This window comes from Vombatus ursinus, unplaced genomic scaffold (genome assembly GCF_900497805.2).
Source record: "Vombatus ursinus unplaced genomic scaffold, bare-nosed wombat genome assembly UNPS02010219.1, whole genome shotgun sequence".
Lineage (NCBI taxonomy): Eukaryota > Metazoa > Chordata > Mammalia > Diprotodontia > Vombatidae > Vombatus > Vombatus ursinus.
Window position 1 is genome coordinate 4,724,126 of NW_020949997.1, and position 22,590 is coordinate 4,746,715.

A 22,590-nucleotide genomic window follows, 5' to 3' on the forward strand; every position below is an offset into this window, starting at 1 on the left:
AAATAAATTCCTATGTGTTATACAGAATTAAGTTTTCTAGCATTTAATACATGTGCAATTATAAATAGTCATTAAAAACTGTCCTTCAACATATCTTGTGGCTGGCTGCTTCGCCTAATCTCAACTGAAGTGCAGAATGGTAGACAAAATGTCAGGCTGAACCAGAAAATCGTTTGGGAAGCCTTAAGTCTAGGAGAGAGCTGAGATCCAGAGGTATTAAGATAATTTGAAGTCTGTCAAATTCAGGGCAAGGTGGAAGCAAAATTCAGCCTTTTAGCCTGGTTTTTCTCCTACTCCATTCAGGGGTCTCCAAGGCTACAACCACACATGACATTCAACTTAGCCAAGGCCTAGCAAAACCTTTACTCTCTCTACCACATTCAAGGCAATAATCCATCAAAGAACATATCGAATCAAGTCAAAGAAGACTATAAGAGAAATGTAAAGATTGTAATGAATTACAGATTCCATAGGGAGAAATACTGATTCATCTACTCTTAAAAAATCCCTGATGAGTAATTCATTTTAAATAGATTCTATTTGAGAATAGTTAGGAAGCATTAAAGATTGGGCATAAAATTGCTTTTGGGCAGTACTGATTAATAAAGAATAAAATCATCTAAAAAGCACGACCAGGCTGTTTTACACTCTTAGGTTTTGGTGTTTGGATGACTCAGATTTCTCTGCCAATTCCTTTTCATCTCCCAATCTGTGATTTTTATATCTAATTCTGGTAATGACCAAAAGCTGTTACTTTCTAAAAACTGGTAGATTGCATTGCATGCACAATGATAGTGTCATCTAGACTAATCAACTCTTCTGGGAAACTATACTTGTTCTGTTCTTGAACTCAGTTCCCATACATCCCTTCTAATGTTTCCAATCTTTATTATACCACATTGCTTTTATCAAGATTCCTCTCATCAGTAATGAGCAGGGAAAGAATTCATTACCAAATGAGTGAGAAAATCACAAAAGATAAAATGGACAATTTTGATTACATAAAACTGAAAAGTTTTTTGCACAAGTCAAATAAATGTTAAAATTAAAAGGGAAATAGTTAACTGGGAAAAATCTTTATAGCAAGTTTTTCTGAAAAAGGTCTGGTATCCACATGTACATACAAACATATATGTATATTTGTAGATATATGGAACAGATTCAAATACATAAGATTAAGAACTATTCCCCTATAAACAAATGGTCAAAGAATATTAACAAACAGATCTAAAAGGAAAAAATCCAAGTCAATCAAAACAACCATATAAAAAAGCCTCCTAATAATTAGAATTGTCATTAAAACTACTTAATTAAGGAGTGAAAAAAAGGATTGTACTGGGAGAAGAGGAAAGCAGGAGGCAGAAAAGGGTAAATTGCATCACAGGAAAAGGTGCAAAGACCTATTGCAGTAGAAAGAAAGAAGAGAAGGAGGCAAGCACTGTTTGAACTTTACACTCATCAGATTTGGCTTTAAGACAGAATAACATACACACTCAATTGGGTATAGAAATCTATCTTACCCTACAGGAAAAGGGTGGGAAAGGGGAAAGAAATGACTACATTAATAAAATAGAAAAAGAGGAGATCAATAAACTGGGCATGCAACTAAAAAAAAACTAGAAAAAGAACAAATTAAAAACCCCCAATTAAATACCAAATTAGAAATTATGAAAATTAAAGGAGAGATTAATAAAATTGAAATTAAGAAAACTACTGAACTAATAAATAGTTAGTTTTATGAAAAAAAAAACAATAAAATAGATAAACCTTTGGTTACTTTGATTTTAAAAAAGAAAAAAGAAAACCAAATTGCCAGTTTCAAAATGAAAAGGGTAAATTCACCACCAATGAGAGGAAACTAAAACAATAATTAGGAGCTATTTTGCCCAACTCTATGCCAATAAATCTGACAATTTAAGTGAAATGGACAAATATTTACAAAAATATAAATTGCCCAGATTACCAGAAGAAGAAATAAAACACTTAAATAACTCCATTTCAGAAAAAGAAATTGAACAAGCCATCAATGAACTCCCTAAGGAAAAATTGCCAGGGCTAGATGGATTTACAAGTGAATTCTACCAAACATTTAAAGAACAATGAATTCCAAAACTATATAAACTATTTGGAAAAACAGGCAAATTCTTTTTATGATACAAATATGGTGCTGATACCTAAACCAGGAAGAGGCAAAACAGAAAAAGGAAGTGATAGACCAATTTCCCTAAGGAATATAGAAGCAAAAAATTTAAATAAAATATTAGCAAAGAGATTGCAGCAACTTATCACAAGGATGATACACTATGAACAGGGAGGATTTATACCAGGAATGCAGGACTAGTTCAATATTAGGAAAACTAACAATATAACTGACCACATAAATTAAAAGAAATCACATGATTATCTCAATAGATGCAGAAAAGGCTTTTGGCAAAATACACACCCATTCCCATTAAAAACATTAGAGAGTATAGGAATAAATGGAGTTTTCCTTAAAATGATAAGTAGTATCTTTCTAAAACCATCAGCAAGCATTATATGTAATGGGGATAAGCTAGAATTATTTCCGATAAGGTCAGGGGTGAAACAAGGATGTCCATTATCACCACTGTTATTCAATATTATACTAGAAATGTTAGCTTTAGCAATAAGAGAAGAAAAAGAAATCAAAGGAATTAGAACAGGCAATGAAGGAAAAAGCTATCACTCTTTTCAGATGACATGATGGTATACTTAGAGAATCGTAGAGAATCAACTAAAAAACTACTTGAAATAATTAACAACTTTAGCAAAGTTGTAGGATATAAAATAAACCCACGTAAACCATTGGCAATTCTATATATTACTAACAAGCCCAGCAGCAAGAGATAGAGAAATTCCATTTAAAGTAACTGTAGACAACAGAAAATATTTGAATATTTACCTGCTAATACAAACCCTGGAACTATATGAACACAATTACAGAACACTTTTCACACAAATAAAGTCAGATCCAAACAACTGGAAAAATATTAGTTGCTCATGGGTAGGTTGAGCTAATATAATAAAAATGACAATTCTACCTAAATTAATTTACTTATTCAGTGCCATACCAATCAAACTACCAAAAAATTATTTTATAGAACTAGAAAAAATAATAACAAAATTCATCTGGAAGAACAAAAGGTCCACTAGGTGGCGCAGTGGATAGAGCACTGGCCCTTGATTCAGGAGGACCGGAGTTTAAATCCGGCCTCAGAAACATAACAATCACTAGCTGCATAACTCTGGGCAAGTCACTTAACTCCAATTGCCTCATTAAAAAAAAAAAAAAGAAAAAAAAAAAGAACAAAAGGTCCAGAATATCAAGGGAACTAATGAAAAGAAATGCAGGAGAAGGTAGCCTAGCTGTTCCAGATTTTAAATTGTATTATAAAGCAGCAATATCAAAACTATTTGGTACTGGCTAAGAAACAGAGTGGTGGATCAGTGGAATAGGTTAGGTATGCAAGAAACAGTAGTCAATGACTATAGTAATCTACTATTTGATAAACCCAAAGACCCCAGCTTCTGGGATAATAACTCACTATTTGACAAAAACTGCTGGGAAAACTGGAAAAGAGTATGGCAGAAATTAGGCGTAGACCAAAATGTCACACCATATACCAAAATAAAGTCAAAACGGGCTCATGATTTAGATATAAAAGAATGATATATATATATTTATATTTATATATATATATATATATATATATACACACACACACACACACACAGTATATAATGATACTATATACTGATACTATACTATATACAAACTGGAAGAGCAAGGAATAGTTCACCTACCAGATAATTCATGACCAAACAAGAGATAGAGAACATTAGGAATGCAAAATGGATAATTTTGATTACATTAAATTGAAAAGTTTTTGTACAAACAAAGCCAACACAACTAAGATTAGAAAGGAAGCAGAAAATTGGGAAAGAATTTTTACAACCAGTGTCCTCTGATAAGGGCTTCATTTCTAAAATATATAGAGAATTAAGTCAAATTTGTAAGAATACAAGTCATTCCCCAATTGATAAATGGTCAAAGGATATGAATAGGTAGTTCTCAGAAGTAGAAATTACAGCCATCTATAGTCATATAAAAAAATGCTCTAAATCACTATTGATTAGAGAAATGCAAATCAAAACATCTCTGAGGTACCACATCACACCTATCAGACTGGCCAACATGACAAAACAGGAAAATGATAAATATTGGAGAAGATGCGGGAAAAGTGGAACACTAATGCATTGTTGGTAGAGTTGTGAAATGATCCAATCATTCTGGAGAGTAATTTGGAGCTATACTCAAAGGGTTTTAAACTGTGCATAACCTTGATTCAGTAATACCACTACTAGGTCTGTATCACAAAAAAGATCATAAAAAAGGGAAAAGGACCCACATGTACAAAAGTATTTATAGCACCTCTTTTTGTGGTGGCCAAGAATTGGAAAGTGAGGGGATACCCATCAATTGGAGAATGGGCTGAACAAATTTTGGTATATGAATGTAATGGAATACCATTGTGCTATAAGAAATGGTAAGCAGGTGGATTTCAGAAAAACCTGGAAAGACTTGCATGAACTGATGCTGAGTGAAGTGAGTAGAACCAGGAGAACCTTGTACACAGTAACAGCAACAATGTGCGATGACCGACTTGTTAGACTTAGCTCTTCTCAGCAATGCAATGACCTCAGACAATTCCAAAAGTCTCATGATGGAAAATGCTATCCATATCAGAGAAAGAACTATGGAGTCTGAATGCAAATTGAAGCATACTATTTTCTCTTTTTTTTTTCTTTCTCCCGGTTTTTTCTTTTTGCTCTGATTCTTCTTTCACAACATGACTAATGTGGAAATATGTTTAATATGTGTGTATATGTATAGCCTATATCAGATTGTATGCCCTCTTGGGGAGGGGGGGAAATTTAGAACTCAAAATCTTATAAAAGTGAATGCTGAAAACTAAAAATAAATAAATAAATATTTAGAAAATGATCATTAATTTTCTACATGCAATTGGAAAATATTTAACAAAATAAATAAAAATATTTTTTTGAAAAAAAGGAAATGGAGTATCATGTGTGAGGAAAGGAAAAAGGCCAGCAGGGCTGGACCAAAGAATACATGTGAGGGAATAACGTATAATAATGCCAAAAATGTAGGTCAGGGCCAGTTTATGAGTTCTTGGTTTTGGTATAAACATGTACAATTATTTAAAATATTTCTATATTAGTCATTGTGTACAAGAAGACTCAAATAAAAGGAAAAAAATAAAAGAAAGTAAAAAATAGCATGCTTCAGTTTGTATTCAATCAATATCAGTTCTCTCTCTGGAGGCAGACAGTATGTTTCATTAGTTCTTTGGGATTGTCTTGGATCACTGCATTGCTGAGAAGAGCTAAGTCATTCACAGTTCTTCTTTGAACAATATTGTTGTTACCATGTACAACATTCTCCTGGTTCTGGTTGTTTTACTATGCATCAATTCATGTAAGTCTTTCCAGGTTTTTTTTTAAAGCACCTTGCTTATAATTTCTTATAGCACAATAATATTCCATTAATCATATTACACAGCTTGTTTAGCCATTCCCCAATTGATGGAAATCACTTTGATTACTAATTCTTAGCCACCACAAAAAGAACTGCTATAAATATTTTTGTACAAATAGGTCCTTTTCCCTTTTGTTGGATATCTTTGGGATATAGACCTATCAGTAGTATTGTTGGATCAAAGAGTATGCACAGTTTTATAGCTCTTTGGGCATAGTTCCAAATTGCTCTCATGAGGAGTTTTCAATGCCAAAGAGAGGGGTTTGTATTTGACCCCAGAGGTATTAGGGAGTTTATTAAACAGAGGACTGACATGGTCAGACCTGTGTTTTAGGAATATCATTTTGGCAACCGCATGTAGGATGGACTGGAAAGAAAGATTGGAGGCAGAGAAACCAATTAGGAGGCTATTGGAATAATTTAGGTGAGAAATGATGCGGGTGATGGCCATATGAAATGGAAAGAAGGGAATAAAAGTAAGAATTTTTGTGAAGGTAGAATCAACAACACTTAGCAACTGACTGGATATACAGGATAAGGGAGAGTGAAGAGGCAAGGATAACTCTAAGGTTTCAAACCTGAGTGACTGAAAGTATAGTGATAGGCGGGAAGAGGCATAGGTTTTGGGGGGGAAGGATAAGTTTAATCTGAATGTTAGTTTTATATGTTTATAGGAATATGGAAAACATGGAATAAATATGGAAAAGGCACCTAGAGATGCAGGATCAAAGCTCAAGAGACCAGGGTCAGATAAATACAACAGGGTTGTCTGCATGGAGGTGATAATTGAACCCATGGGAGATGATGAGTTAATGGAAGATAGAAGGGTAGAGAGAAGAGAAGAGGGCTTAAGACAGCAGGAGAGAGCATATTCTGTAATAAGGTGAGATAAGGATGATAATCTAGCAAAGAAGACTGAGAAGGAATGGTTCTCAGGTAGAAGAACCAGGAAAGAGCAGTATGGCAATACAGAAAACATCCAGAAAGGTGTCCTATACGCCAAAATTTTCACAGCAGTATTTTTTGTGGTACCAAAGAACTGAAAGCTTATGAAATGATATTAAGTAAGGTAAAGATAGGAGGAAAAAAACATACACAATCACAAAAACATAAATAGATAGAACACTAAAACAAAACTGAATGTATAATCACAATGACCAGCTTGGCTCTGGTAAAGAGCTGAGAAAATGCACCTCCTTCCCTTTACTGTAGAGGTGGAATACCATGGGTATGCAATGTTACAAAACCTGTCAGATTTGGTTGATGTGTATCAACCTCAGTTACATTCAACTGCTTCTTCTTCCCCTTTCTTTTGCAGTCTTTCTTACAAGAATAATTCATTGGGTAGGGGCAGAGGGGGAAAAATATATATATGTATATATATTCAGAATTGATTGTGAGTAAAAACCAAAAAGTCATCAAGTTTTAAAAAAGACAATCAAGAAAAAGCAAATCAATGGTTTGAGTTATTAAGCAACATAAGATGCCCTTATCTCTTCATTTAAGAGAATCATATAATTCTCTTATGCTTTATTATCCATAAATGGTAAATGAGTTGAAAATAAACAGAAATCTATTTAAGGTAAGCAAAACAACATGATTTTCACTGAATTTGAAGTAGCCAAGTATTTCTAAGCGAAAAATCTCTTAAGGTTGTTACTTTCAGTTCTGACATTTTATTCCATTCCCTTCTAAGTATATACCTTTTTTTACCTTGTGATGTTTGGAACCTCAACTAGATAGCAACACACCTCCTCTCTGCAGTTTAGACTAATCTGAAGGATACTTTGAGTAAGCTCATACGATATTTTTATATCATTAGTTAGATGAAGAAGTACATCCTTTCACCAATGGACCGTATTACTTTTTTAAAAGAGGATATATATCAACAAAATCTCACTTGCACAAAATCCATTGCAAAAAGATTTTAAGCAATAAGAATGTTTCCTTACAGAGCTTTAAGCACCAGATGTTGAAAATATTTAAAATGACTGTCTACACTTAGAAAAAACTATTTCTATTGTGAAATGAAGAACTCTCACCTGACTGCTTCAGATACATTGTTTGAAGTATGTCCAGATAAGGCATCGTGCAAATTTCGAATAAAATAATCTCTGTACTCTTCTGAGAGGGCCATAAATGTTCCACCCATCACAATGAACTCTACCTTATCCACACTGTGACCCAGTTGTTTCAACTGAAAGAAATAAAATTCACTAGTATGATAAAAGACAATGACAATTGTGCCTTAAATTCCTGGATTTTGTAATGTGATATGTTTCATCAGTACTGGAATTGAAAAATTAGAAACTATCTATATACATTTTACGTAATTCTGTGAAAGAGTTGATTCAAATAAGAAGTGCTCCAAACATGTGAAAAGAAAGAGCAATTGAAAAGCTAGAATGTGATAAAAGGAATTATTAAGCAAATAATGAACAACTTGATTAAGATAAAACTAAGGGGATGTCAAAAAAGAGGGTGGAAAACAAAAAGTACAGGTATGTATGCCATGAATTAGGAATATATGCCAATGGAAAATTAAAGAGGTAGGAAAAAATAAAGAATTGCTAAATTAAAAAGTAAATTACAATGATACAGAAGAGAAAGTAGGGTTCCTTAAGTACTTATAGAAGTTTTAGTTTTCAATTTTCAGAAAGCAAAGTATGAAAAGCAAAATTATTTTAATCACTAGACAAACTGTAAAGAAGCATTATTTCCCCTGCTAAAAATTAGAAACTAGACATGACAATTCTGTGAACAATTTTCTGTTTCATCGACTACAATTCAACCATCAGTAAGTAAACAAAGATTCCATTCATGAACAGAAATCATTAAGTTCATCTTTGCACGAGCTTTTTGCAAAATTTTCAATCTTGATAAAAGCAGAGAGCAACAGTTTCCCAAAGTGCTCAAATTTTATTTGCCACAGATACATGACTCAAAGGCCTGTTTTGTTCTCTTTTCGGTCCTTTTAAACAGTTACGAGAATTCCAAAGAAGGAACCCTTTACAACCCACATGATAAGCAGCTCCATTTGGAGTTACGTGATGCTGAGAAAGGACAACATTTCTCTCCTTTACCCTTAAAGCTTAAGCTAATTAAGAGTAGGATTTTAGATTATGGTTCTCAAAATTTTTTAGTCTCAGGACCCTTTTATACTCTCAAAAATTATTCGTATCTATTGATATTTGTTCTGAAAATAGTTTTGACCTTATGGATCCCTTGAAAGCATCTCAAGGACTCAGGACTCAAGATCTCTGGACTACACTTTGAGAACTACTGGTTTAGATAGTTGTCTGTCTCAGGTTAAAACAAACAACACAAAACATAAAAATAACTACCTCCTATTTATTAGTGGGAGACAGAATAGTAACACTACCTCTTGCTAGTTATTATTATTCTACTCTCTTCTTTCCTCTATTCTTAACCTATTCCAGGGTTTCTTCAGAGGAGGTGCTCTAAGAAGTATGATTTCGAGGGCATATTTGTAGATAGGATCTGGCCTTCAAAGAAACCTTGCACCTAGAAAATATATATATGGTAGCCTGTATAACCTGTTATCTTGGTTGGGGCTGCTGATGCAGGTCTAGAATAAGCATGTCCTATTCTCTGCATGTAGAGAGAACGGGAGTGCCTAGTAAAGCAGCAATGGTCTATGTGTGTTGGAAAGGGGTGAGAAGAATGGATGGGAGAGAATTAGCTTCTGGATCTGGGCTAGTAAAACTACCAGTAGGTTTGCAACTTGAGAAGTGATGGTTTTCAGGTCATTTTTTCTTTAGGCTTCTCAAATTACAATGTTCTGAGCCTTCACCCTTACTCATAAACGTCCTTCATAACTATCATCAAAGCTGTACATATGGGATAATGTCAGGTTTTATTTACTGAGTATAGTTTTGAGATTATATGTGAAGTATAAATATTTCATATACACATATATTTTGTTCTACATCAAGCATTAAATTTGCCTTCCTGTATGTAACTGTATAAATTTAAAGGTAGTTTTTGGTTGTTTTTTTGTTGCTGTTGTTATGGGAATGGACCTATGATTTTACTGGTATAGAGAATTACCAGAGGAAACTCCTTCTATCAGTGCAATTTACTGCACTCCAGCCTTCTTTCATCTCCTACCAGAACTAAGAATCCTGCTTCTAGGACCCTGGGCACTAAGAGGTGAATTTTCACATACTCTTGCCCAAAACCAGGTCACTAGGCCACTTCTCAGACATCTCCAAATCAAGTCACTGCATATGAGCCTTCCCTTTCTTCAAACTCTAGTTCCACTATGTGTGTTAGAATGTGAGGGCAGAGACTGTTTGGCTTTTTGATTGTATCCCTAGCACTTAACACATAGCCTGGCACGCAGTAAATGCTTACTAAATGATCATTCATTCATTCATTCATTCATTCATAGTTGCCTGAAGGCACTAAGGAGTTAAGTGATTTGCCTGGGTTCACAAAGCCTATATATCAGAGGCCTTCCTAGGTCCAGGACTGGCTCCCTACCTGCTATGTCATACTGCATCTTTGCACATTATTTATACTAATAATATCAGGACAATTAAAACAAAATTCCAGGGCAAAAAAAAATGTGCATAGTTTGGACAAAGGGAAAGGGTCGGCCTACCTATAACATACTACATTTTTCATCAAGTTCATGGGAGCCAAAGTGGAGAGGTGGTAACATGGAAAAATGGAACAAAATGCAGTAAAATACACTAGGGGCCTTTAGAAATGAAAAAAGTCAACTTCCTTTGAAGGAAACGGTGTTTCTCACTTATCTAAAGTGTCAATAGGTATTACAAGGTCTTCTACTCTAACCTGTCAATCAATGATCCATTATAAAAAGAGGAAAACTACAGTTGTTTCTTAATCTAGATCTAGCCTAAATTCACCAGTTACGTTTTGAATTAATCAATAAAGCATTTATTAAGTTGCTACCAGGTACCAGGCACTGTGCTAAACAACCATCTCTTATTATTAAGCTCTTAATTCTTTTATTACTGACAAAAAATGGTTTTAAAAAGGTTTTAACATATTTACCTGGTCTATTCGGTGCCTCGTCTGGAGAAAAGGGTCATATCTGGCACGGATAGCTCTCATGGAAGTTGGCTAAATAAAAAAAAAGTATTCAAAGTTTCTTTTTCTTGGTCATCTAATTTGCTGTCAACTGTCAAATAAATGTAGATTAAAAGTAAAAAAAGTAAATAGTTATCTCTCTCTCTCTCTCCTTTCCTCTCTCCTCCTCTTACTGCTTTTCTCCCTAACCCCTTCCCTTCTCTACTCGCCCCCCCACCCAGGTTTAGCTGGGATTAACATCTGCTTAACCACTACCCAATGTTGCAACATTTTAGTTATAGGACGTTTCTCTGGATCACCTGTCTGTTGAACGATCACTGATTTACACAGCAGGATTATAACTTTAACATGATAGAGAAGGAATACATTAAGACTCTAAAGATCACCTAGTCTTATCCCCTCATTTTGTTGTTGCTGTTTAGTATTTTCTTTTTCCCCAGTTACATGTAAAAACAATTTTTGACATTCATTTTTAAAATTTTGAATTCCAAATTCTTTCTCTTTTACCCTCCCAGCCCCTGTCACTGAGAAGGCAAGCAATTCTATATAGGTCATACATGTGTAGTCATGCAAAACATTTCCATAACTGTCATGATATGAAAGAAAACAAAGACCAAAAAAAACCCCACCAAAAAAACCCCTCAAGAAAAATAAAGAAAGTAAAAAAAGTACGCTTCGATCTGTATTCAGACACCATCAGTTCTTTCTCTGGGGATGGATACCACCCTTTCCCATGAGTCCTTTAGAGTTGTCTTAGATCACAGTATTGCTGAGAACCGCTAAGTCATTCAAAGCTGATCACCTTGCAGCACTGCTGTTACTTTGTACACAGGACATTTCACTTTGCGTCAGCTCATGCAAATCTTTCCAAGTTTTTCTGAGGGCATCCTGCTCATCATTTTTCACAGAACAACAGCATTCTATCACAATCCCATAGCACAACCTGTTCAGTGATTCCCCAATCGATGAGCATCCCCCCAACCTCCAACTCTCTGACACCAGAAAAGAGCTGCTATAAATATTTTTGTACATATAGGTCCCTTTCCTTTTTTTTTTTTTTTTAATCTTTTGGGATACAGACCTAGTAGTGGCATCACTAGGTCAAAGGGCATGCTCCCTAGCCCCTTGGACACAGTTCCAAAATTACTCTAAAGAATGGTTGAATCGGTTCACAACTCCACCAACAGTGCACTAATGTCTCACTTTTCCCACATCCCTGCCAACATTTCTCACTTTCCTCCTCTGTCCTATTAGCCAATCCAACATGTATGAGGTAGTACCTCGGAATTGTTTCAATTTGCATTTCTCCAATCAAGAGTGAGTCAGAGCATTTTTTCATATGGCCATAGATAGTTTTGATTACCTCATCTGAAAACCGTTCATACCCTTTGCTGATCCTCTCATTTGAATAGCTGAAAGCAACTGAAGCCCCAAAGACTAAAACTCTTTGGTCAGACTGACTGGGACTAGAACCCATGTCTCTGGATACACAGTCCAGCACTCCTTCCATTATACAAAGCTGCCTCTTAGTACTCCCTAGTGTGACCCAATTCTTACACCACACACAGATTTAACAGTCCAAAACAGTATGTGGAGAGTTGAACAGAACATACAAGTGTTTTGAAAGCTGAAGATAAGTAGTATACAAGTGAAAGAGGGAGAAGATGATTGGAAGAAAATAAGAAGAGGTAGCAAAGCTGGCCAATGAAATGACCACAAGATATTAATATCTAACTTGTTTTTATAAAGCACCTGACACTACACACTAAATCTAAGTAATAATGAAATGAGATAAAACAGATTTTAATATAGCTTTTTAGAGTTCATCTCTTTGCAAAAAAAAAAAAATTCACTAGCTCAGTTTCTAAAAGATACCCCCTGAAAGCATTTTATTTCATCCCAGTACTCTTAAGAAATATCTATATTATAAACACACACAGAAACATCCTCACAGTCAACCCAATCTACATCTTCCCTCTCCTTTAAATATTCTACCTAGCCAGAGATGGGATCAGTTTACTTAACAATCCTACTCTTCATAAAAGGAACAGGTAGTAAATAGCATGAAGAGGAAGAAGGAGAGGTAGCCCAAGGCAATAGGACACAAAGGACAATAAATAAAGAGGTAGGGGATAGCTTAGAGGCATTAATCTAGAGGAAAAAGTTGGAATGGAATTTTCCTTTTTTACCCAAAATTATGACTGCTTTGAAGAAAATGGAGATTGTTAGCATAATTATCACCAACTTAAATTTTAAAATACCCTGCTATACTGCATGAGTTTTTTAAAAAATCACTTTAAGAATAAATTTTAAAATAGCATGAAAAAAAGAACAAGGAAATAATGAAGAAAATGAACAATACGTTGAATACAGTAAAAAATCCAAAGCAGCAAAGGAAAAGACTCTTGTGGAAAATAGAACTGTATACAATCAAGAGTAACTCAAAGTACAGACACTATAACTTCTGTTAAAGAAGTTATTTCCACTCTGTTCCCACTGGCCATAAGAAGCAAACAGCAAATTATGTTCATCTTTACAAAGTGAGGAAAAATTTCTAAGTACTCGTAATTTTAGACTTGTATTTTCTACAATTAAGCTTCTAAAGTAATTATTTCCCTTTCAAAAAGAGAACAATAATATTCTGCCCAATCAGAGCACTAAATCTTTTTCCCAGCACTGAATGGTCCTATATATCATTTACTAAGGAACGTAGGCTTTTTCCATTTGGGGATGGATTTTCCTTCACTTAACTTTAAAAAAAAATTCTTGTGGGCCACTACATTGAATACAAAGTCTGACAAAGCATTTTATTATGATAAATAAAGTAACTCCAAGATATTTTACCTCATATCCAGTATAAGATTGGGTTGAATACTCAAAATCTGAGTCAGGTCCACCAGGACAGTAACTGTCAAAATGAAAAACAGATTAAAATGCCATTTACAAATCTTATTTCAAGAGCTAAAATAATAACCAAGTTTCTATATTCTCCATGCTGCTGAAATCAAAGAGTTCCATCACAGAATTACGAAGAGAAATGTCTAACTCAGCACCCACTTCAGTGAATGTTTTGAAACCAACAAAGATATGGAAATGCATAAAAGAATAACATTACTTGCACTTTTAAAGGACACAATCACTAATGGATCATATTTTTAGGCATTTTTAATGGCAATAAATTGTGAATATTTTCCTCAGGGTGCTATTAAGCCCTCAGGGGTGAAGGTTTGGTCTTAAATATATACAGGAATACCTCTTCCCCTTCTTACCAACTGAGATCAGCCATATGCTCCCGCTAACTATCTTTAATTAAAGTCTAAAGAGACAAATGTGAAGTATTTCTATAGAATTCTTTCCTTATCACAATTCCTTTTTCTGGCCCTTAATTTTCCTTAATTTTCCAACACTCACAGCAGAGACTATACATATTTTCAGGTTTGATTTATCCAGTTAATAGGACAAATATGTGTTCTTTTGTCTTCTGATTTCATTACATGTTCTTCAGTGAATATTATGACAATAGTCACTAAATGCAAAATAGCCCGAAGCATACTGAAAACTCATTTTTTAAAAAAATGGGAGCATTTTATAAGTCATGTACAGGCTGTTTTAAAGAACTGAATTGTAATTTTTGTTTCTAATGAAACCTAAGTTTAAGTTACCAGAATTAAAACCAATTTGGAAATTAATGAGCATCTACTCTTATTGATAAAAGAAAATACACATCACTAATTAGAACCATCATACTTACACACATATATTTCCTGTAAAATTAATATGTGGACATCTGTGGGGCTTGCACATCACAGCCACAACAGCAATCTGTAATGGGAAGATTTGTAAAAAATAATAAACCGAAATCACTCTTCTACCCCACCTCCACAACAACAAGTAGTCCACATATTGCCCTAATTTTCTCAGACTATCCTCACATGGCACCCCCTTTCTCCCTCCCAAAACTGTTTTAGGTGGCTCTTCTCTAGTTCCATTTATATCTCTGAAGTGCAATGGCTCCAGAGTATAACAAGTACAGATGCAAAACAATTTTACAAAAGCATCAGCTAATATTTTCTTTTTTACCTCAATTCCCTAAGCAAGTTACATGTTCTCAATGACTTTTAAGTCATAGAATTATAGAATTATAGTCTGCAAATCCAAAACTACAAATCTGCATTAAACGCATATATAACCCTAACTCAGATGAGCATAAAACAAGAGAAAGAGGGCAAAGGGGACAAAGGAGAAATCAAAGAGCTACCGCAAAATGTAAAGATGATGAAATGGGAAGTTTATAAAAGTAGTCACACTGAACTAAGTCTTATCTACACAAGGATTCTGAAAGGCAGAGATGAGAGAAGAGTGCATTCCAGGTTTTAGGAATTCAACATTTTTAAAACAGAACACATTACCTCTGTCCCCCAACCCGCCCTTCTTCTAAACTTTCCCATTACTGTCATCATTTCCCACCAGGCTAAACTAGATTTCCTCCTTGTCTCCAGCAACTCATCTTCCTGCAGCACTGAATCAATTCTGAAGCTCATACATCCTTAGTACCCCTTGGCCTGGGGACCCCTTCCTTTCTCCCTCTCTCTGATAGGAGAGCTCCTTCCAGGTCCTTCATTTAAGGAGGCGGACCAGTGCAGCTAACTCATCATTACCCACCCAGCTGCAGGTTCTCATCATGCCCCTCATGCTAGGTACCCTCCTCACCCCACTTCTCAGCTTTTTATATGTTGTCTTCCCCCATTAGATTACGAGTTCCTTGGGGGCAGAGATGCCTTTCTTTGTATTCCCACTGCTCATCACAGTGCCTGGCACACAGTAGAAACTTAATGTTTGGGCACCAAGATTGTATGATACTGAGGTGGGATTGCAGTACTTTTTACATTCCCCACCTTTACTTACAATATTTCCCTAATCCTCTCTTCTTTGCCCATCGAAAGTTTATTCCTCCTTCACAGCTCGCATCAAGTCTTTCCCATCTGCCTCAACTTGTCTCTCCCACCTCTGAACATCTACAGTACTCACTTTCTATACCACTCATTTGACATTATGTTCTCTGTATGGATAGCTGGCGGTTTTTTTTTGGTGTGTGTATACGCCTTATCTTCCTAGAAATAAAACAATTTACAATAGGAGCAGCATGTGTACCAAAATTTAAAAACAATCAAGCTCAGATCCCTAACTACTAGCTTAAAAAGCTATTGCTTAGGGGCAGCTAGGTGGTGCAGTGAATAGAGCACTGGCCCTGAAGTCAGGAGGACCTGAGTTCAAATCCAGCCTCAGACCAAACACTTGACACTTACTAGCTTTGTGACCTTGGGCAAGTCACTTAACCCCAACTGCCTAAGCAAAAAAAAACAAAAAACAAAACAGCTATTGCTTACTCCACTGGCAGTTCTGATTGGCTTTGCTTTTAACTTGGGCACCAAGATTTTACGATACTGAGGTGGTACTGCAGCAATGATATCCACCAGTCGAGGCTGGGCTGAAAGGCCATACTTAGCAGCTGTTCTGGTTTTCACTCTGAAAAAGAATCATTTGACATTAAAAGGATTATTCTTATTCCCAGACAGACGACCAAAACAATTAAGGCGCTCGTAGGCAAGACTATGCTTATTAGTTACATGCACCCCTTTCCACCTAGCAAGTGGCAATAATAGCTTCAATTGCTCAATGTTTAGAGAACTGGAGTTAACATTCCTGAATGTTGCCTTTCTTAGGCCTTAGGATACCAGTAAGTCTTACTACTGCAGAAGGCACCAACAATTATGAAACTAATTCCAGATGCCTACAACTTTTGCTCTAATTCCACAGGAACTATAGACAAAATATTGTTTCTGGACAGTAGGAATAAAGGAATGAGAGCTAATAACAACAGACATTTTTAATGTCTCCTATACAAATTCAATTCTAGGACCACAAGTATTTACTAAAAACTCACTACAGTTATCCCTTCTACATTGCAGGGGTTAGGGATATGGTGCCCCCATGATCTGGAATATTCTTGGCCCTCCCTTCATATCAGAGAAGAAGTCTGAATTATTATAGTATTAAAAGATAAAATATGTTGATACTATACAATACTATGCTTGTATTTTATTCATTTCTGAGTTTCTAAAGTTTTTCTGTGTCATCTTCTGGCCTTCACATGTCATCTATAGCTCTTGCAAAACTCTTCAAAAATTCCCATTTAATTTCTTATGCCAACCCTTGATATACGGAAACCAAGATGGGGAAAGTGGCGATGTGGAAGGGATAACTGTACGTTCCAGGGACTATGTTAAGCACTGGGGAATGAAAGAAAGGCAAAAACATGATCCATGCCCTCAAGGAGTTCACATTCTAATAGGGGAGACAACCCACAAACAAATGGGTTTATATACTAACAAGTACGGACATAAAACAGTAAGTGGGAGGTAATCTAGAAGAAAAGGCACTAGTGGTGAAAGGGGGAGGGAGAGGGGGAAAGGCAAAGTTCTAAGTGAGCTTCTTCTTGAAGGAAGCCAGGGAAGCCAAAAAGCAGAGGTGAGGATAGACAACTGGACAGCCTGTGCAAAGGCAAGAAGATAGAAGGTGGAGTGCCATGTGTAAGAGAATCTGGTGTCCCTGGGTCATGGAGTATAGGGAGGGGAGTAAAGTTTAAGAAGAATGGAAATGCAAGAAGAAGCCAGGGTTCAAAAAGCTAAACAGAGGATTCTCTACCTAATTCTGGAAGAAATAGGGAGCCACTGGAATTTACTGAGTAGGGAGTGTGACACTGTTAGAACTGCACTTTAAAAAGATCACGTTGGCAGCTGAATAGAGTGGGGAGAGACCTGAGGCAAGAAGACCAACCAAGAGGCTACTCCAAAAGTCCAGTCCAGGTGTGTGGTGATAAGGTCCCGCATCAGGGTGGCAGCTATGTGAGAGGGATTTATATGAGAGAGGTTGTGAAAGAAAAACCAGGCCCTGGAGTCACAAGGACCTCAGTTCAAATCCAGCCTCAGACACTTACTAGCTGCATGACCCCAGGCAAATCACTTAACCTTTACTGCCTCCACCCACTCCCCACTCCCCACTCTACAAAAAAGAAAATAAAAACAAGACCTGGCAACTGATTGGATATGTGGGGTGCATGTGAGTGAGTTGCCAACGATGACAGTGATGAGATTGTGAGTTTGGGTGACCAGAAGGATAGTAGTGCCCTTGACCAGTAAGAGGGAAACTGGGAAAAGGAGATAGTTTAGGGAGAAAAGACACTAAGTTCTGTTTGGGACATGCTGAATTTAAGATGTCTTCGGAACCTCTAGTTTGAGATATCCAATAGGCAGTTGGTGATGTGAGACTGGAAGACAGGAGAGTAGTTAAGGCCAGATAAACACATCTGCAAATCATCCACATAGAGATGAAGACTGAACCTACTGGAGCTGATGAGATCAACAAATGAGCTAGTACAGGGGGAAAAGAAAAGAAGGCCCAGGAGAGAGCCTTAGAGGTTACCCACAGCTGCTGGGTATGAGCTAGAGGAAGACCCGGCAAAGGACACTGAGGAGCTATTAGACAGGTAAGAGAACCAGGAGAAAGCAGTGCCATGAAAACTTAGAGAGAAGAGATTACTTAAGAGCTGACAGCATCAAAGGTTACAGAAAGATCAAGAAGGATGAGGCCTGAGAAATGGCCATTAGATTTGGCAATTAAGAGATCATTAGCAACTTTGGAGAGAACAGTTTCAGTTGAATGATGAAGTCAGAAGTCAGACTGCCAAGAGTTTAGAAGAGAGTGAGAGGAAAGGAAGTGGAGTCACCAGGTGTAGAGAGATGGCTCCCTCAAGGAATTTAGCCATAAAAGGGAGCAGGTATAGGGTACAATAGCTAGTGGGAATGGTCAAATCAAATAAGAATTTAAGGATGGGGGAGGCAGGAGCATATCAGCAGACAGCTGGGAAGCAGCCAGTAGATAAGGATAGATTGAATACTAATGAGAAAGAGGGGATCAGAGAAGGAGCAATCTGATGAAGAAAAAGGGATAGAATGGAATCAAGGGTTTGCGTAAACCGGTTTGAACAGGTAAGGAGTGGGCGAGGTAACTACTGGGTAACTGCAAATTGCTTTCAATGACCTCAAGCTTCTTCCTGAAATAAAGGCTTCTCTTTAACATTAAGACTGTTTCAGTGATACCGTATAAGTAAGAGTAAAGAAACATGATAGTCTCTGAAGAATTAAGTTCCAGAGAACCCAAAGGGCAAAGGATATGCACAAAGCAGGTATGAATAGGCGTACATTTGTCAATGAAGAGTTCCCTTGAAGAGGTAATGTGGATGTCACTAGAGAAATTTATTTTAAAAAAAGAAAAGAGAGAGAGAGAGACAGCTATTCATATCGTAAGAGGAAGAGATGAGCTAATGGATGTAATTCCACTAGCGTCTGCCCAGTGTAGAGAGACCCAGAAAAGGGGCCTGGATGCACTCAATGGACCCTTTGCTGAGGCTTCATGGGAGAATAAGAGCACGGGTAGCACAGAATGAATATAGATGGGTTGCATTTGTACCTCTGGATGGAGGATCCACATCAATGAGGCCATAAATCCAAAGTACTCTACAAATGAGAAGGCAATTATACTTTTTACTGGACCAGGGATAGTTGGGGCTTTATCACCATCAACAAACATATTGAGCATTTATCATGAAAAATAGTGTGTTAATTGCTGGGGGATACAAAGAGGCATAAGACACAGATATTCATTTATTCAAAGATAAATAAGGAAATAAAATAACAAAACATAAAGTAAGCTCCTAAAGTGGTCCAAATAGCAACTACTATATCAGAGTTTGGATGAAGGAGATTATTATAGTTTGGAATGGTGGTTGAAAGATTTATGAAGGGTGTAGGCATAGTCTGGGCCTTCAAAAAAAGAAAGTAGACTGCTGATTCTAGTCAGTAAAGGAACAAACAACAGGACACAATAACTAATTGGATACGTGGAGTGATATTCACAAGGGAAGAATCAAAATGAACACTAAGATTATAAGTAGGTGAATGGTGGCACCACTGAAAGAAAGAGTAAAGTCTAGTAGGAGAGGTAGGTAAAGCTGTCTCTAGCGGAAGAAATAAGAAGTATGATTTTGGAGTTTCAAGGAATGACCATATATACAAATAGTAATACCCAGAAGATAGCTGAAAATGTGAAACAAAAACTCAGGAGAGATGTAAAATTTCAATCTTGCACAATGAGCTAATGGCTACAGACAAGATGTCCAAAGTAGATAATACACAGAGAAAAAGTATAGGTATGTTCATATTTAGAGGGCAGCTGCTAAAGAACCAAAAAAAGTATACTGCCATATTAGTCAAGAAATATTTATTATGCAAGTAGGATAGTGGGAGGGGAGGAAGAACTGGTACCAGGGAAAGACCCAGTGAAAAAGCTGAAAATGTCAGAGTGGGAATAATAGCTACCTCCAGGTCCCAGAGGAGGAAAGGGATAAGATTATAAGTATGAAAAGTTAATCTCAGAAAGGAAGATCACTTTTTCTCCTAGGACAGAATGGAAGAAAAAAAATAGAGTACAGATAGATAGTTTTTGGGATTGAGAATGAGGCAATCAGGAAACCTAAATTTCCAAGACTGAAGTATGACATATGACAAAGTCAGAAGTTTTAGAAAATTACATGAACAGTTCTGCAATATCAACAAATGAGTTTTTTTATTTAAATAAATAATTAATAATTAAATATTTAAAAAATAAAATATATATAATATATAATATAAAATAAAATATTTTCCAAAAATAAATAAATAAATAATAAAGAGAATAAATAAATAAATGGATGAATGAATAAATAAATAAATAAATGAGTGGGCATCACTTACTTATTTAGATCAATATCTTTCCCCTGTTCATGTGCTTCAATCAGTTGTTTAATAACATCACCTATGGTCAGTATCATCAACTCAGCAGGGCTGAGATCTCCTAAAAAAAATCAATATTCAAAAACAGAATATTATATTTACAAACTTTTAAAAGCTTATGCATATTATAGTTTAGTAGCTTTTCTATGATTATTGATCTAACCCTGCAAAATTAAAAACTCAAGCAAGACTTTTAACCTTAGCCATCCCACTATTCTGATTATATTAACATTTAAATAAAAATGAAGCAGATTTTATCTACAGTTTAAGTGAGAAATGACTATATAGTATTTTAGCAGCTATATTTTAAGTAAGGTATTCATTCACAGGATGGAAGTAACCATGAAGAGCAGAGACAACATAAAGAAAAGATCCATCTTATGGCAGCAAAGGCAGTGCTATTAGGTTAAGATATGAATATGTATATACACACACAGACTTCAGGTAGTTAGTATAAGATGGATTGAGTCCAAGATGTTATCAAGATGGTGAAGAGTTAATATTGTATGAGGGTTGGTGGAGGGAACTAGGAATGTTTAGTCTGGAGAAGAGAAGACTGAGAAGGGACACAATATAGTGTTTTTAAATGTCTGAAAAGCTGTCATGTGGAAGAAGGATCATGGCTGTTTTGTCTGGTCTTAGAGCAAAACTAAAAGCAAGGGATGTTAAGGAGGGGGCAGAGCCAAGATAGTGGAGTAAAAGCAGTGACTTGCTAGAGCTCTCCCCCAAACCCCTCCAAATACCTATAAAAAAATGGCTCTAAACAAATTCTAAAGCAGTAGAACCACAAAAAGACAGAGTGAAACAAATTTCCAGCCCAAAACAGCCTGGATGGTTGATCAGAAAGGTATAGCATGCTGCGCAGTGCGGTGTGGGCGCGTAGGCTGCAGCAGCGACCCTAGAGCAGGCCTCAGAGGAGTGAATCACAGGCAGCTGTGGTGGTTTCCAGACTTCTCAACCCAGGAACGCCAAAGACAACTTGGAAGCTCAGTGGGAAAAGTCTGTGTCTGCGGTGAAAGAGAAGCTCGGACTCAGTCACAAGTTCCGAGTGCTGCCTCTGGGGCAGCAGCTGCCTCCTGAGCTTTCGGCCCACAAACTGAGGGGGAATTGAGTGGCTGATCAGAGTGGGATTGTAGGAATCTCTCTGCTGGTGCAGGATTCTCTTGCCTTGCCCGCACTTGAATCTGGGTCACAGTTCTGGGTGGCGGTCCTGGGACGAGGAGGAGTGTTGGCCTGGTGGAGCACGTAGTGGCTGTGGAGAGGAAACCCTCCTCACAGTTCCAAGACAGAAAAGAGTGCTCATAGACCAGAGCACAGACCAGGAAAGGAGTAAACACCTCGCCCTTGACCACAGCACCTTGGAAGAACTGAAAATTTACAGGTCCCTAGAAGCATCTCTGAACACTGAACAAAACCCCGAAGCTTGGGACAGTACATTCTCCACACTGGAAACAGACTCCTACCTTAACAAAGAGTTTATAACTCAAATAATTGCCTGGGATAGTGAGCAAGCAGGGCAAAAAGAGTCAAACTATATTATCTTATTTTGGTGACAAAAAAGATCAAAACACACAACCAGAAGAAGACAACAAAGTCAAAGCTCCTACATCCAAAGCCTCCAAGAAAAATATGAATTGGTCCCAGGCCATGGAAGAGCTCAAAAAGGATTTTGAGACGCAAGTAAGAGAAATAGAGGAAAAACTGAGAGTGATGCTAAAGGAGACCCAAAAAAAATACTGAAGAAAATAACACCTTAAAAAATAGCCTAACCCAAATGGCAAAAGAGGTCCAAAAAGCCAATGAGGAGAAGAATGCCCTTAAAAGCAAACTTAGCCAAATGGAAAAGGAAGTCCAAAAGCTTACTGAAGAAAATACTTCCTTAAAAATTAGAATGGAGAAATTGGAAACTAGGGACAATTTGAGAAATCAAGGCACTGTAACACTAATCAAAAGGAATGAAAAAATAGAAGAGAATGTGAAATTTCTCACTGGAAAAACAACTGACCTGGAAAACAGATCCAGGAGAGAGAAATTAAAAAT

The 22,590-nt window shown here is 36.5% G+C and overlaps 1 protein-coding gene across 1 annotated transcript in view; it reads right to left on the reverse strand.

The window, feature by feature from the left end:
- ELP3 (elongator acetyltransferase complex subunit 3) overlaps positions 1-22,590 on the reverse strand; it is a 101,498-nt gene that overhangs the window by 75,179 nt on the left and 3,729 nt on the right. Inside the window, exons 2-7 of the mRNA XM_027853891.1 lie at positions 20,512-20,611; positions 16,048-16,186; positions 14,412-14,482; positions 13,505-13,568; positions 10,625-10,693; positions 7,624-7,778 (exon numbers count right to left, since the gene is read on the reverse strand). Coding sequence (XP_027709692.1) covers positions 7,624-7,778; positions 10,625-10,693; positions 13,505-13,568; positions 14,412-14,482; positions 16,048-16,186; positions 20,512-20,611 — 598 coding nt within the window. The remainder of the gene's footprint in view (positions 1-7,623; positions 7,779-10,624; positions 10,694-13,504; positions 13,569-14,411; positions 14,483-16,047; positions 16,187-20,511; positions 20,612-22,590) is intronic.